General features: G+C 43.0%; 1 protein-coding gene across 1 annotated transcript in view; it reads left to right on the plus strand.

Moving 5' to 3' along the window:
* MERTK (MER proto-oncogene, tyrosine kinase) overlaps positions 1-14,858 on the plus strand; it is a 113,748-nt gene that overhangs the window by 75,552 nt on the left and 23,338 nt on the right. The window contains exons 9-13 of the mRNA XM_067704379.1: positions 4,265-4,418; positions 7,991-8,144; positions 11,140-11,225; positions 13,195-13,290; positions 14,013-14,093. Of these exons, the coding sequence (XP_067560480.1) occupies positions 4,265-4,418; positions 7,991-8,144; positions 11,140-11,225; positions 13,195-13,290; positions 14,013-14,093 (571 nt within the window). The remainder of the gene's footprint in view (positions 1-4,264; positions 4,419-7,990; positions 8,145-11,139; positions 11,226-13,194; positions 13,291-14,012; positions 14,094-14,858) is intronic.

Genomic DNA, 14,858 nt, shown 5'->3' on the forward strand with positions numbered 1-14,858 from the left:
TATTCATTTCAGTTATTGTACTGTTCATCTCTGTTTGTTTGTTCTTTAATTCTTCTAGGTCTTTGTTAAACATTTCTTGCATCTTCTCGATTTTTGCCTCCATCCTTTTTCCAAGGTCCCAGATCATCTTCACTATCATTATTTTGAATTCTTTTTCTGGAAGGTTGACTTGATTTAGTTGTTTTTCTGGGGTTTTATCTTGTTCCTTCATCCGGTACATAGTCCTCTGCCTTTTCATTTTGTCTGTCTTTCTGTGAATGTGGTTTTCATTCTACAGGCTGCAGGATTGTAGTTCTTCTTGCTTTTGCTGTCTGCCCTCTGGTGGGTGAGGCTATCGAAGAGGCTTGTGCAAGGGACTGGTGGTGGTTAGAGCTGGGTGTTGCTCTGGTGGGCAGAGCTCAGTAAAACTTTAATCTGCTTGTCTTCTGATGGGTGGGGCTGAGTTCCCTCCCTGTTGGTTGTTTGGCCTGAGGTGGCCCAGCACTGGAGCCTACAGGCTTTTTGGTGGGGCTAATGGCAGACTCCGGGAGGGCTCATGCCAAGGAGTACTTCCCAGAACTTCTGCCGCCAGTGTCCTTGTCCCCGTGGTGAGCCACAGCCACCCCCCGCCTCTGCAGGAGACCCTCCAGCACTAGCAGGTAGGTCTGGTTCAGTCTCCTATGGGGTCACTGCTCCTTCCCCCTGGGTCCTGGTGTGCACACTGCTTTGTGTGTACCCTCCAAGATTGGAGTCTCTGTTTCCCCCAGTCCTGTCTAAGTCCTGCAGTCAAATTCCGCTAGCCTTCAAAGTCTGATTCTCTAGGAATTCCTCCTCCTGTTGCCAGACCCCCAGGTTGGGAAGCCTGACATGGGGCTCAGAACCTTCACTCCAGTGGGTGGACTTCTGTGGTATAATTGTTCTCCAATCTGTGAGTCACCCATCCAGCGGTTATGGGATTTGATTTTATTGTGATTGTGCCCCTCCTACCATCTCATTATGGCTTCTCCTTTGTCTTTGGGTGTGGGGTATCTTTTTTGGTGAGTTCCAGTGTCTTCCTTTTGATGATTGTTCAGCAGTTAGTTGTGATTCTAGTGCTCTCGCAAGAGGGAGTGGGAGTACGTTCTTCTCTTCCACCATCTTGAACTGTCTCCCTCTGAGTAATTTTGAAATGGGCCATATTCTTTTTTCTTTTTTGGCTGTGCTGCATGACTTGCAGGATCTTAGTTCACCAACGAGGGATTGAACCCAGGCCCTCGACAGTGAAAGCGCAGAGTCCCAACCACTGGACCGCCAGGGAATTACCTATATTTTTAATTACAGTTACAAATTATGGGGTTGTGAATTCTTACAGAGTTGAAGATATTAAGGTCTTTTTGATAAGTGAAAACAAATATCTAATTGCCCTGACCAACACTGAAGCCACACAATGAGAAAAAAGAAACTGTGTTTCCAAAGATGTGCTATCACTTTCCCCAACAGGCAAGGTCCGTATGTTTTCTGTGTAAGCAAAGCTGTAGTCAAACTGATTTCATTACCTGACAATGCCTTTAGGTTTTGAGTTCTTAGAGATATGGGCCTGTGTTGGTGAAATTGAAAGCTCACTAAATGAGAAATGTGCAGCTGACCCATGACCTGTGTCCTGTGGCCCGACCACATTGTGCCAATGAGATGACCCCTCCTTCGGCGGTCTGCACCCTGACAGCAAGAGAGATAACACACGGGGGTGAGCGGGGGGCTCCTACAGCTGTCTGAAATTAGAAGGATCTCTGCCACCTTTCAAGATCAAAACTAAAATACTTGGGGATATGGATGTGCTCACACCTTTCTTTACGTATTTGGCATCAAAACAGTATGAATAAATTACATTAGTTTTTAACATTGGAAATCATGTTTAAATTATATTTGAGATTACTATTTAAGGATATTCTTGGAGAAAATTGGACACCTACACTAAGTGTTTATCATTTATCTTTCTAATCACTACTTCAACATTGATTACAATTCCACCCCTAAAGTGGGATGATTTTTTATGTATTTCCAAAATGGATTCTCAGTGAGCGGTGGCTGGCATCATTTCCATGCTTCAAGATTCAGGATAGGACTTCCCTGGTGGCGCAGTGGTTAAGAATCCACCTTAACCAGGAGACACGGGTTTGATCCCCGGTCTGGGAAGATCCCACGTGCCGCGGAGCAACTAAGCCCCTGCGCCACAACTACTGAGCCTGTGCTCTAGAGCCCGTGAGCCACAACTACTGAGCCCATGTGCCACAACTACTGAAGCCCGTGCGCCTAGAGCCCGTGCTCCCAACAAGAGAAGCCAACGCAATGAGAAGCCCGCGCACTGCAACGAGGAGTAGCCCCCGCTCCCCGCAACTAGAGAACGCCCACGCGCAGCAACGAAGACCCAACACAGCCAAAAATAAATAATTAATTAATTAATTTTGTAAAATTAATTAGTTAATTAAATTTAAAAAAGATTCAGGATAATGCCAACTGTGATGGTGGCCATTGTGACTCTTGGATAACCTTTGCTCTGGGTCAGGCACTGTTTCAAGCACTTCACAGATTAACTCCTTACATTATTAACTCAAAGAGTAGGAGGTGGAAATTAAAAAGTAACTCCTCTGGGTTTTCATAGGGAGTTATAGGCCCTATGGGAATAGGTGTTATCAACTGCTTTTATGTTCATTTCCAAAAGGATAATTTTGGTTTTGTTAGGATTTCTCTTCTTCTTGGGATTGAGTTCTTTCAAAACTATGTGTGTCCCCTTATTTTAAGACAGTTTTTCTCATAAACAAGGTATCGTGTTTGAATCTTTGCAGACAAAATGTGTGACACCAGGAGCAGGCCCCACGTTCCTTGTCAGGCATGAAGTCTTTTGTACTTTGAAGAGCTGTTAGGTTTTAAGCTGTGGGGTATATGCACTATTTCTCAGCTGCCCGTCACGGTCCCATGACTGTGAGGGCTTTGACAATGAAGTTACTCTACTTGATGATTTTCTGTTCTTCCCAAATTATACAGAGAATGACCAACTAACACATAATCAAAACTGGGTTAGCCATACAGAAAATGCTTTTTGATATATCAGAAAAAATGACTAATTTGTCTACCTAATTAACAAAAAATCTGTGGCAAATCTTTTAGGCACTGAGTCCGATGGGGTTAAAAAACCAAAAAAAAAAAAAAATTAAGACCATAGTTTTCCCTTTCATCCCTTGTCTGGGGACGTTTCTAGGTCCTGATGGTCACTGCCTGTTTAGATTATAAACAGTCTCCAGGTGGCTGACCCAGGTGTCCCCACTGGTCATGAGTGATGGGACTGCCCTCTCCATGAGGGCTGACCTGGTTCCACCCAGCACCATTGGGAGAAGTGACCAGCATGAGTGACCAGGGGAGGAAGTTACCACCCACACCAGGCCCCTGCTATCCATTGCTGATCCATGATATCTGTGCTCCATGTGTGATATCTCTCTGTGAAAATCAAATCTCCATAATTCAGAATTAAAGACATGTTCCTAGTGCTACATTTCAGCCTTCACCAACCCTGTGGTTCCTATTTGAAAAGCCAATCCCAAACGCAAACTTAGTTTCCCGCACCAGAGAACACCATGATAGTCAAGGTTTGGAACCAAAGGGGAAAGTATTTTTTCCCCTGGTTATTTTTTCAAAAATCTCCCCCATCCCCCATGTTTTAATGGGTCAAGTTGTGCAGCGATGGCTTTAAAACAAAATAAGTAAAGCCAGATTTTTGAAAACGGAGCACATTGTGTGTTTGTCGCTGGAAGAAAAAGTGTCAGTGCCTTTCTAAATGTAGACTGTAGTCACAACTCTTAGAATTGCAAGGAACACGAGCCCACTTGTGCTGGTTCAGGGAAGCTGGCAGGGGGTCAATGTCAAGGTTCAGTGCAGCTCCTGGGCAGTGTTCTCTGGGGGTTCTGAGGGCGGGAGTGTCGAGGAGACAGTCTTGCTTTTGCCTTCAGGTGCATCTGCCACGTATTCCCTTTCTTCCAGAGGTTTCTTCACCGACCTCTCTAAGTACCATGTTCGCACGACCCTAGTAGGCCCAGATCCCCAAGACCTGAGGATGCTGTCAGCCTGTCCTGCATCACTGCCCGCCTATTGGCTCCCTTGGCTGTGGCCTGAGTGAAGGAAGGGATGCTGTGGGAACACGGCCGCTGCCCCTGGGATGTGGGTGGGGCAGCTTCCCTCGGAAGAACTTCCCTCGGGCGATAAGGCCCCTGGTGCCTCAGTATCTCCTTTCCTTTCCTTTCCTCTCTGTCCCCAGAAAGAGCTCTCAGAAGAAGTCGGCCAGAACGACAGTCTCGCTCGGCTTTCTGTTCAAGTCCACAACGCCTCGTGCACCGTGAGGATTGCAGCCGTCACCAGAGGGGGAGTCGGGCCCTTCAGTGACCCAGTGAAAATATTTGTCCCCGCACACGGTGAGCGCTGGTGCCCGACTGACTGACGGAACATCAGTCCGGGCAGCACACAGGTGGCCAGAGAGTAGCCTGTGGCATGGACGGCTTGTTTAAGAATGAAACGTAAAGACCAAAAGGAAATTTCGTAGCGTTGAGGATAGTTGATCGCTGATCACAGAGCTGTCGGTACCCTTGAGTCTTCCCACGACTATTACTCTCCAGTGTAATAACTTCCTAGGAAGATTCATCCCTTTCAGAACCCAGAATTTGACTGGACTTAATGAATTTAGGTTTTTTGGTTTTGCTTTTAACTTTTATGAGAGTATAATTGATTTACAATGTTGTGTTAGCTTCAGGTGTACAGCAAGGTCAGTCAGTTATACATGTACATATATCCGCTCTTTTTTAGATTCTTTTCCCACATAGCTCATTACAGAGCATTGAGTAGAGTTCCCTGTGCTCTACGGTAGGTCCTTATTAGTTAGCTATTTTATATATATATTGAATTTGTTTAAATGCATCCATACTTCATGACTGAATTTTGGGTAGGCAATGTGGCTAATCCTCAGCTCTCTAGAATTGGCACTGTTTCTTTGCTTTAAGCGGTGCAGGTTGCTCAGTTATTAGCCATTCAAACCTTAGGTAACATGCTTTGTGATTCATTGGTACAGAACAAGAAGCGTTTCCTATAGAAGCCATCTTTACACGGCGCTGGGCTCGCTCAGCTAAATGCCCATCCGTGCATTCTGGTTTCTGCTTGTTGTTGGAGTGGCCTTAAGCAAGGTGACGCCATGGTGCCCCAAGTGGCCCAAATGCTGTGTTTGCTTCTGTAGACCAGGGCAGCCGCCTTCGTTCTGACTCTGACCTGCCCTAGGTTGTTTGCTAATGAACTGCTACCATAAACTCTACGCAGACATCTATATGGGTGTGATTTGTGCATTTACAAGTTCTTGCCAAATATATAGCCTTTGTAGCCGTAGCAGACAGGACTTGGGAACAGACCGTTGAGTCCCCCTATGTCTGTCCCAGTGACCCTCAAGTATGTTCTCCCTTTTAGTGCCAAATTGGATCCATATTACAGCTCCTACAGCCCATAAGCCCAGTCCCGAGGGAACATTAGTAACTGGTGTTGGGGACACAAGGCATGCCTACCTGGCAGAAATTCAGGGACAATGAGATTCTGATTCTAGAGGCACAGGTTAAAAATCAGAGTTTAACACAGACATAGAAAACAAACTTATGGTTACCAAAGGGGAAAGGGGGTGGGGGAGGGATAAATTAGGAGTTTGGGATTAGCAAATACAAACTAGTACATATAAAATAGATAAACAATTAGGTCCTACTGTGTAGCCCAGGGAACTATATTCAATATATTGTAACAAACCATAATGGAAAAGAATATGAAAAAGAATATATATATTATATATATAATATATATATATACACACACACACACACACACACAGACATATAACTGAATCACTTTGCTGTACACCAGAAACTAACACAGCATTGTAAATCAACTATACTTCATTTTCTTTTTCCCCCACATCTTGTGGCACGTGGGATCTAGGATCTTAGTTCCCAGACCAGGGATCGAACCCACGGCCTCTGCAGTGGAAGCACAGAGTCTTAACCACTGGACTGCCAGGGAAGTCCTATTCTTCAATTTTTTTTTTAAAAAGTCAGGGTTTAAGATGACAGAGCTTTCATCTTCATTCATAATAAACTGTCCAAAACTGTAAAAAGCTTTGCTGTTCTGGCAGTCCTGGTTTTGCATGGTTCCTGTCTGCATACATTTCAGTTACCACAGTTTAGTGACATCACACCTGTTCCCCAACAATATGGTTCAAATTTAAGGTGCCAGCACATATTAACTGTGAGTAATTGATAAACTTCACCGCCAGCTCTTCAGTGCACAGATCACTCCATAAATAACAGGGGCATCTTGGTTGTGACCAGTCGGGTCACTTCTTTCAAAGTCTGTGGTTGGTCACCGTGCTTTCCTTATTCAGTTCACATGCGTCTAACAGGCATAGAGCTGTGCTACTTCCTTGTCTCGCAGGGGCGAACCCACATGACATTTCACAGAAGCAGATAATTGAGAGACGGAGCTGGTGAACAAAGATGAAAATGTAGAGAAGAAAGAAAAAGTGATAGTGTTGGAAGTGGAATTTGAATTGAATGTGTGTGGAATTACGAAAGAAGTAGTTGACTGTGGGCATGTTGACGCTGCTGCCATTTGGTCCATGAGACGTGCAGCCAGGGAACTCAGTGAAGGTAGACTTACCCACATGAGTGAACTGGTTGTGCTGAAAAGGAGAAAGATGTCCCAGAGGGAGTTACACTGGCCACAGTCTTCACCTGTGTGTCAGGGGCCCCGAAGCTGATGTACTGAATTGAGAATATGCAGATTATGGCCCACTGAATGAGGAGCGCACACCACCCCCATGGGGTGGGTAGATAGTTCCCTCAGCATCTGAGCTGCCACTTTGGGGAAGTGAAAACCCTGGGGTCATTTTGATTGTGCAGTTTCAATACACCCACACAAAGGAAGCAGAGTCACAAGATCTATTACAGATCCCAGATGCGGGTGTGGGGTGAGGAGGTGGGAGAGCCAGAGCAAGGGTGGTCCTTCATCCCACGTCAGAGCAGGCGGTAGAGAGGGGATAGAAAACGCCTGTACTTAACTTTTCAGGGGCTCAACTCTAAATGGTTATTTTAAAAGGTGCCCCTGGAAAAGCAAAGCAGAAACTTGCAGCAGGACTCCTAAGCTCAGATCCTCATCAAAATGCCCAGACTCTGAATTGTCATACTGGGTTGCAAGCAGGGTTGTCATACTGTACAGTGCCTCAGCAGGGACTTCCCTGGCAGTCCAGTGGTTACGAATCCGCCTTCCAATGCAGGGGTCACGGGTTCGATCCCTGGTTGGGGAACTAAGATCCCACATGCCGACAGGAAAGTGAGCCTGCGCGCCACAGCTAGAGAGCCCACGCACTGCAACTACTGAGGCCGCGCACTCTGGACCGTGCACGCCACAACTAGAGAGAAGCCTGCACGCCACAACAAAGAGCCCGTGCGCCACAACAAAAGATCCCACGTGCCGCAACTAAGACCTGACACAGCCAAATAAGTAAATAGATAAATAAATAAATATTTTTTTAATAAAATAAAAGAAAATGCCTCAGCAGCAACTCAAAGTCTCTGCCTTCTCATCACAACATTAAAGGAACTCACAGAGGTATTTTACGACACTGAAAGCGCAAAGGATAAAGCATTGGAAGCTGATCCAAACTTGGAAAGGAGTATGACATTTGTCAGGGCATGGAAAATACATTCTCTCTATATCCTGAGCTATGTGGCTAGAAGCTGGCAAGCAGTGTTCAAACTACTCTTGATACTTTTTTTAACAAAGAAATAAAGCATTTTGATTCTCAGTATTTCCAGAGCATACCAGTTAAATACTAGTTTTACTATTTTTTCCATTGCTTATACATTCATAACTGACATGAAGAGAGTTCCCCAATACTGTAAATCAGCTACCCCGAATCCCAAAGAGATGTTTTGAATTGAGTCTATTGGTGTTTTACCAGGTTGGGTCAACTTTGCCCCCTCGTCAACCCCAGCACCTGGCAACAAAGATCCTGTGCTCATCATCCTTGGCTGTTTTTGTGGATTTGTTTTGATCGGGTTGACTTTATATATATCTCTGGCCATCAGGAAAAGATTCCAGGAGACAAAGTTTGGGTAAGTTTCTCAGTTTACAATGTTTTGCTCAGTGGTATCGATGAAGTTGCTCTGCCAAGCGTTAATGCCTCTTCTGCTGGCCCAGCTCCGGTACCCAGCTGGGTCCCTGTATTATGCACACCCCGGGGGGAGGCAGCTTCCTTACTTAGGCCAGTGCCACAAAGCCAGGCAATAGTGAAAGCTTTTTACTTCTTCCAAAGTCTCTTCTTGCTTTCCTCCCTTCTTGTTTTCCTTTAAGAGGAAACTTAATATTTTTTAGGACATTAAATGTTGTGAAAATATTTTGATTCTGGTTTTAAAATACATTAAAGTCAAAGTGCTAGAATGACATCCCATCCACAATAGCACGAGAACTATAAGGTTCCTAAGAAGAAACCCAATATATGTACAAGAGCTTTGTGGAAAAACTTATTAAGCTTTACTGACATTGCAGAAGACAACGCAAATAAATGGAAAGATGTGTACCATGTTCATAGATGGGAAGGCTCAGTTTTGTCAAGAGATCATTTTTCCCCAAGTTAACCATAAATTCAATATAATCACCATCTAAATTGCTGCAGGATTGTTGATAAAAGCTGATTTGAAAATTTACCTGAGGGACTTCCCTGGCAGTCCGGTGGTTGAGACTTTGCCTTCCAATGCAGTGGGTGTGGGTTTAATGCAGGGGGTGCAGGTTCGATCCCTGGTCAGGGAGCTAGGATCCCATATGCCTCGTGGCCAAAACACCAAAACATAAAACAGAAGCAATGTTGTAACAAATTCAATAAAGACTTTAAAAAAGGTCCACCTCAAAAAAAATCTTTAAAAAAAAAAAGAAAGAAAGAAGATTTACCTTGAAGAGTAAATAAGCAGAGACAGCCAAGACAGTTTTGAAAAACACAAAAGTTTGGGTGGAGAGGGCTCATCCTACTAGGTATGAAAACATGTTAAATGATTAGAACAGCGAGGTATTGGTGAGAACTCAGTGTATGGACATCACAGGGTGCCCATATGTGTGTGGGAATAGAATATACAATGAAGATTGCATTTCAGATCTGTGGAGAAAGGAAGGAATGTTCAAAAAACAGAACCTGTTCTAGGGGTTGGATGGAGAGAGATGAACAAGACAAGCATGGGGCTGCCCACATGTAGCTTATAGTCTAGCAGTTAAGAAATGCAGAAGAAAATGCTCCGTGTGAAAACATTCTTATCAGCTAGTCCTCCACTAACTCATGGTTCCACAGAGCCCAGAAGCTTACCACCAAAATAGATCTTAGATATTATCTGATTCAACCCTAGCTGTAAAAATTTGGAGGAGTTTAATGTTGAATGTTTTAAAACTTACCAAAAAGTGGGGCTGCAAAGTACAGCAGATATATTAATAAGATTCCAGTACTGTTTCAAATATTTAGAAATAAAATTATCTCCAAGAACCATTAAGCTGAGCAGAACCGGAAAACAAGTGAGAAGTTGATCACAGGTTATTTTATACATTATTTTATACTGAAGTCAGTTTCCTTGGGTCTTCACTGCAACACCCTCTTCATTTGTTCATTTTGTACAAGCACCTTTCATTTGTTCATTTTTTAATGAAAATACCTTTATTTTCCACTTATAAAAGTAACATTCTTCTAGTTTTTTTAAAAAATCAAATTATATAGAATAGTTGAAAGTAGAAAGTGAAACCCACCTGTAACTCCAGGGTTTATACCTGGTCTCAGTTGCTATTTTGGCATAAATCCTTCCAAATTCTTTACTTTGCATACAAATGTATTATTTTTTAAATGTGTTCTCTCTTTTAAAATAATCTATATATGCAAGATAACGTGAGGTTAAGTCTATAATTTAGACTCGTGAATTCATAGTACTTTCCACCAATTAGTCTAAAACAGTGACTAAATGGATTTTTTTAAATAGGTTTTATTTTTCAGAAAAAAGTTTTAAATTTACAGAAAAATTGAGAAGGTAGTACAGAGACTTTCCATATGCATCACCTCCAGGGTCCCCTGTTATTAACATTTTATGTTAGGACAGTATATTTGCTACAATCAGTCAAACAATATCAATACATTGTCATTAACAAAGTCCATGCTTTATTCAGATTTCCTTTGTTTTTGCCTAATATCCCTTTTCTTTCCCAGAGGCCTGTCCAGGACACCACATTACATTTTGTCGTCATGTCTCCTTAGGCTCCTCTTGGCCATGGCAGTTTCCCAGCCTTTCCTTGTTTTTGTTGAACTTGATAGTTTCCGGGAGTACTGCTCAGGTATTTTGTAGGATGCCCTCTCTTGGAATTTGTGTGATGTTCTGCTCATGATTAGACTGGGGTTACAGGTTATTGAGTGGAAGACTACAGAGGTAGAGTGCTATCTTCATCCCATTACTTCGAGGATACACACTGTCAACATGATTTATCACTGTTGATGTTAATCCTGATCACCTGGCTGAGGTGGTGTCTGCCTGATTTCTCTACCATAGTTATTTTTTCTCCCTTTTTATACTGGGCTCTTAGGAAGCAAGTCCATATATGCAGCTCACACTTACAGGGTAAGGAGTTAACGCTACCCCCATCTCTTAAAGACAGAGTATCTATATAAAATATTTGGAATTCTTCTGCGCAGGAGACTTCTCTCTTTCCCCCATTTTATTTATTTATACACATATACACACACACATGCGTGTGTGTGTATTATCAGTCTGGACTCATGAATATTCATTTTATACTTTGGGTTATAATCCAATACGACTATCGTGTTGCTCAAACTGTTGCAGCTTTGGCCGTTGGGAGCTTATGAGTTGTTCTCAGCTCTTGATGGTTCCTAGACAGGGTTGTTTGATATTGCCAGGTAAGCCTAAAATGGATCTAAGGAAAGAAGCCTATTTCTCCCAGTGAGAAAGGTCTTTGTACTAGAAGAGCCCTTTTAACAGTCAGAAGCTTAGTAGCATCTTGTGGAACCAGCCCCAGCCTGGGTAGCCTTCTGCTGCTTGTGTGAGATGTCTGTTCTCATTCACCCAGGAGCGCCTTCACAGAGGAGGATTCAGAATTGGTTGTCAGTTACATAGCAAAGAAGTCCTTCTGTCGGCGAGCCATTGAACTCACCTGTAAGTTGACTCTCATTTCTCTGTTTTGGCAAAAGTTAAAATGGTTGAGAGCAAAGAAAACCACAAATTGATAGATTTCTAACAAAAGCCAAAGGAGTCGAAGAATGTCTTATCTTTAATATGCAAAATGTCTCTGGAAACCAACAAGTAGAGAGTCAGACATGGCCCTGGGCTTCCCTACTGGCCAGTTTCCTGGAAATCTGGAGCTGGACCCACGGTGAAGTGACCGGGGTTAAGGACTCCCGATGCCGTGAAACATGGAGGGAAGAAGGAACTCTCAGGGTGAGAGGAGAAGATGTGGGCAGAGGGATTTAAAGGAAACAGCAAAGCAACTGTCATAATCTTGAGCTCATTTCCTGTTTTTTCCTGACAACCAAGTCAGGGAACAATTTGCTAGTATGCTTTGTGACAGTTATGGTTTGAGCTTTGCTGAATCAGAGAGGGAACTCTTTTAGTTTCAAAGAATGGGAAAGACAGATAGCTGTGTTCTTGAATAATTTCAGAAACAGTGTTGGTACGGGCTTCCCTGGTGGCGCAGTGGTTGAGAGTCCGCCTGCCGATGCAGGGGACACGGGTTCGTGCCCCAGTCCGGGAAGATCCCACATGCCGCGGAGCAGCTGGGCCCGTGAGCCATGGCTGCTGAGCCTGCGCGTCCGGAGCCTGTGCTCCGCAACGGGAGAGGCCACAACAGTGAGAGGCCCGCGTACCGCAAAAAAAAAAAAAAAAAAAAAAAGAAACAGTGTTGGAAGTGTGTGAATATTATCAAATTCAAGCTTCAGGATGTTTGCCAAAAAACAAAACAAACAACAACAAATAAATATAAGGATGATGGAAGACAGGTTACTATGAAACAAAAACTCATTTGATGTAGGATGTTATTACTTCTCTAATCTAGAAGTTTTGCCTTTTAGATGTCTATTCTTGCATTTAAAAAAAATCTGTCATTTAGACCAGTTTCTTTCCTTGATTGAAGCACTATTTGGGTAAAATTTTTTCACTAAAAGCTAATGTGTCCTTTGTAATTACCACATTTTTTTTTCTTTCTAAGTCTTGCTCGTTCCCTAACTATGGCACAAACTGAATCATTTGCCCAATGGCTATTGAATTGGTCTCCCTCTCCTGGTTAACAGCCTTTATTGATAACACTGATTGTCTGTGCTGCATATCTACGCCTCATAGAAAATCTTAACCTTCAGTTCCCCACCAAGTATTCAATTTAGCGCTTTCTATGTCATTATAATGAGGTTCTATATACCATATGTAAAACCAACTGTACCTTGTTCTCCACATGTTTCCTGTGGATTCTGTGCCATGTTCCCTGGCATGGGAGGGCAGGGGAGGTGTCCTGATGACTTTTTTTGTATCCCACACTTAGGGGTATACTAGTAAATGCTCCACTAGAAAGAATATTGACTGGGGACTGCCCTGGTGGTCCAGTGGTTAAGACTCCGAGCTCTCAATGCAGGGGGCCCGGGTTTGATCCCCGGTCAGGGAACTAGATCCCACGTGACGCAACGAAGATCCCTCATGCGGCAACTAAGATCCCGCGTACTGCAACTAAGACCCAGCGCGGCCAAATAAATTTATAAATAAATACTTAAAAATTAAAAAAAAAAGAAAAGAAAGAATATGGACTTAGCTTCCTCACTCCTTTAGAGTCAAGGGCAAAGGTCCCCTGCATGCATCGGAGTGCCAGCTGCTGCTACCACCCAACGGGAAGAGAAATACGGTTCTGATTTTTATAATCCTGCAGGATTAATTTTGCCCTGAAACATTCATTTGACTCAGTTTAATCATTAAGTACGATTAAGTGTGATATTTTACTACTGGCATTTTGCGGGGAGAGCTACGGATATAAAATGAGAAAAATGTTTAACTTTTTTATAGGACTTTATATACAATTTTAATTATATTCAGATGAAAGGAAGCGTACTGACAGGTCATGTATGTTCTGTGACTCCTTTTATAGTACATAGCTTGGGAGTCAGTGAGGAACTGCAAAATAAACTAGAGGACGTCGTGATTGACAGGAACCTTCTAATTCTTGGAAAAATTCTGGGTGAAGGTAAGCAGTTTCATTCTTTTAAAATATGAGTAAGAAGGTAAACAGTTCACAGTCATTTTCAAAAATATATATTTATTAAATAAAATACCATTTTTGTGACTTGAAGTTATAATACAAATAGTTCTGTCTTATAACTTTTAAAATGACAAAGGAAATAGTGATTTTTGAAACTCAGATTTGACCTATGAAAAAGGCCTCTGCAGAGCCTAACAAACACGGTAGGCTCTCGAAAAATATTCATTTCCTCTCTTCATTAAAATGCAATGCAATTCATGGGTCGGCTTCCTATATACTTTCAATTTATTCCTCTAGTTCTTAAGTTTACTATTCTTGTCACCTTCCTAATTAAATAGGAACAGAGGTGAAAATACTTATTTGTCAAAATGGTCTTAGGATAAATGATAATGGTATTAAGAGTTTGTACTTGATGCACGTCAGTAACAATTTCCATGTTGTCTTGTAAGTTTCTTGAATCAGTTATGATGCTTAATAAAGTGATGAGCTGAGCTAAGTCTGAGCCAACCAAGCTTGTGACAAGCAGGAGGCTAGGCCATGGCCTGTGCCCTGGGTTTACCAGTGTGGGTGACCTGGCCAGCTCTGCCCGGCTGCTGTGTTGGGGTCACAATGGAGCCACGTGAAAACAGCAGCTACAGTGCCATCGCATTTCTGTGGGCAAGAGAGATTTTGCACAAGGTCAATATAGATGTTGTTTTACTTCACAGGAGAGTTTGGGTCTGTCGTGGAAGGAAATCTTAATCAGCAGGATGGGACCTCTCAGAAGGTGGCCGTGAAAACCATGAAGTGTGAGTTAACCCTGATGAAACCCATTCTTCTAGGGGTGGGCAGCTGCTTCAGTATCCAGTGCTTCATCAGGCCAGTGATGAATGATGGAGTTCATGTGTCATGGTCTCGGTCACCAATGGGTCAGAAGGCCATCCAGAGCACTGTTAAGGTCACAGATGGAAAGTTACTGTAATGAGCTCTTCATACCTGCATTTTTTATATATATATATTTTTTTTTTTTTTTTTTCAAACTGAACATGAGGAAACACTAATTCAGGGCTTGTCTGTTTGGGGGAGGGGTCTGAAGCTCTGATGGTGCTTTTTTTTTTTTTTTTTAATTTATTTACGTATTTATTTATGGCTGTGTTGGGTCTTTGTTTCTGTGCGAGGGCTTTCTCTAGTTGTGGCAAGCGGGGGCCACTCTTCATCGCGGTACATGGGCCTCTCACTATCGCGGCCTCTCTTGTTGTGGAGCACAGGCTCCAGACGCGCAGGCTCAGTAACTGTGGCTCACGGGCCCAGCTGCTCCGTGGCATGTGGGATCTTCCCAGACCAGGGCTCGAACCCATGTCCCCTGCATCGGCAGGCAGACTCTCAACCACTGCGCCACCAGGGAAGCCCTCTTTTTTTTTTTTAATGTTTGGTTTTATTTATTTATGTATTTGTTTATGTATTTATTTATTATTGAAGTATAGTTGGTTTACAATGTTTCAGATGTACAGCAAAGTGATTCAGAATATTATATACTCTTTACACTTGTCAGGGAGGGGGAAATTTCCCCCTCC

The sequence above is a fragment of the Pseudorca crassidens genome, chromosome 14 (assembly GCF_039906515.1).
Source record: "Pseudorca crassidens isolate mPseCra1 chromosome 14, mPseCra1.hap1, whole genome shotgun sequence".
Classification (NCBI taxonomy): Eukaryota; Metazoa; Chordata; class Mammalia; order Artiodactyla; family Delphinidae; genus Pseudorca; species Pseudorca crassidens.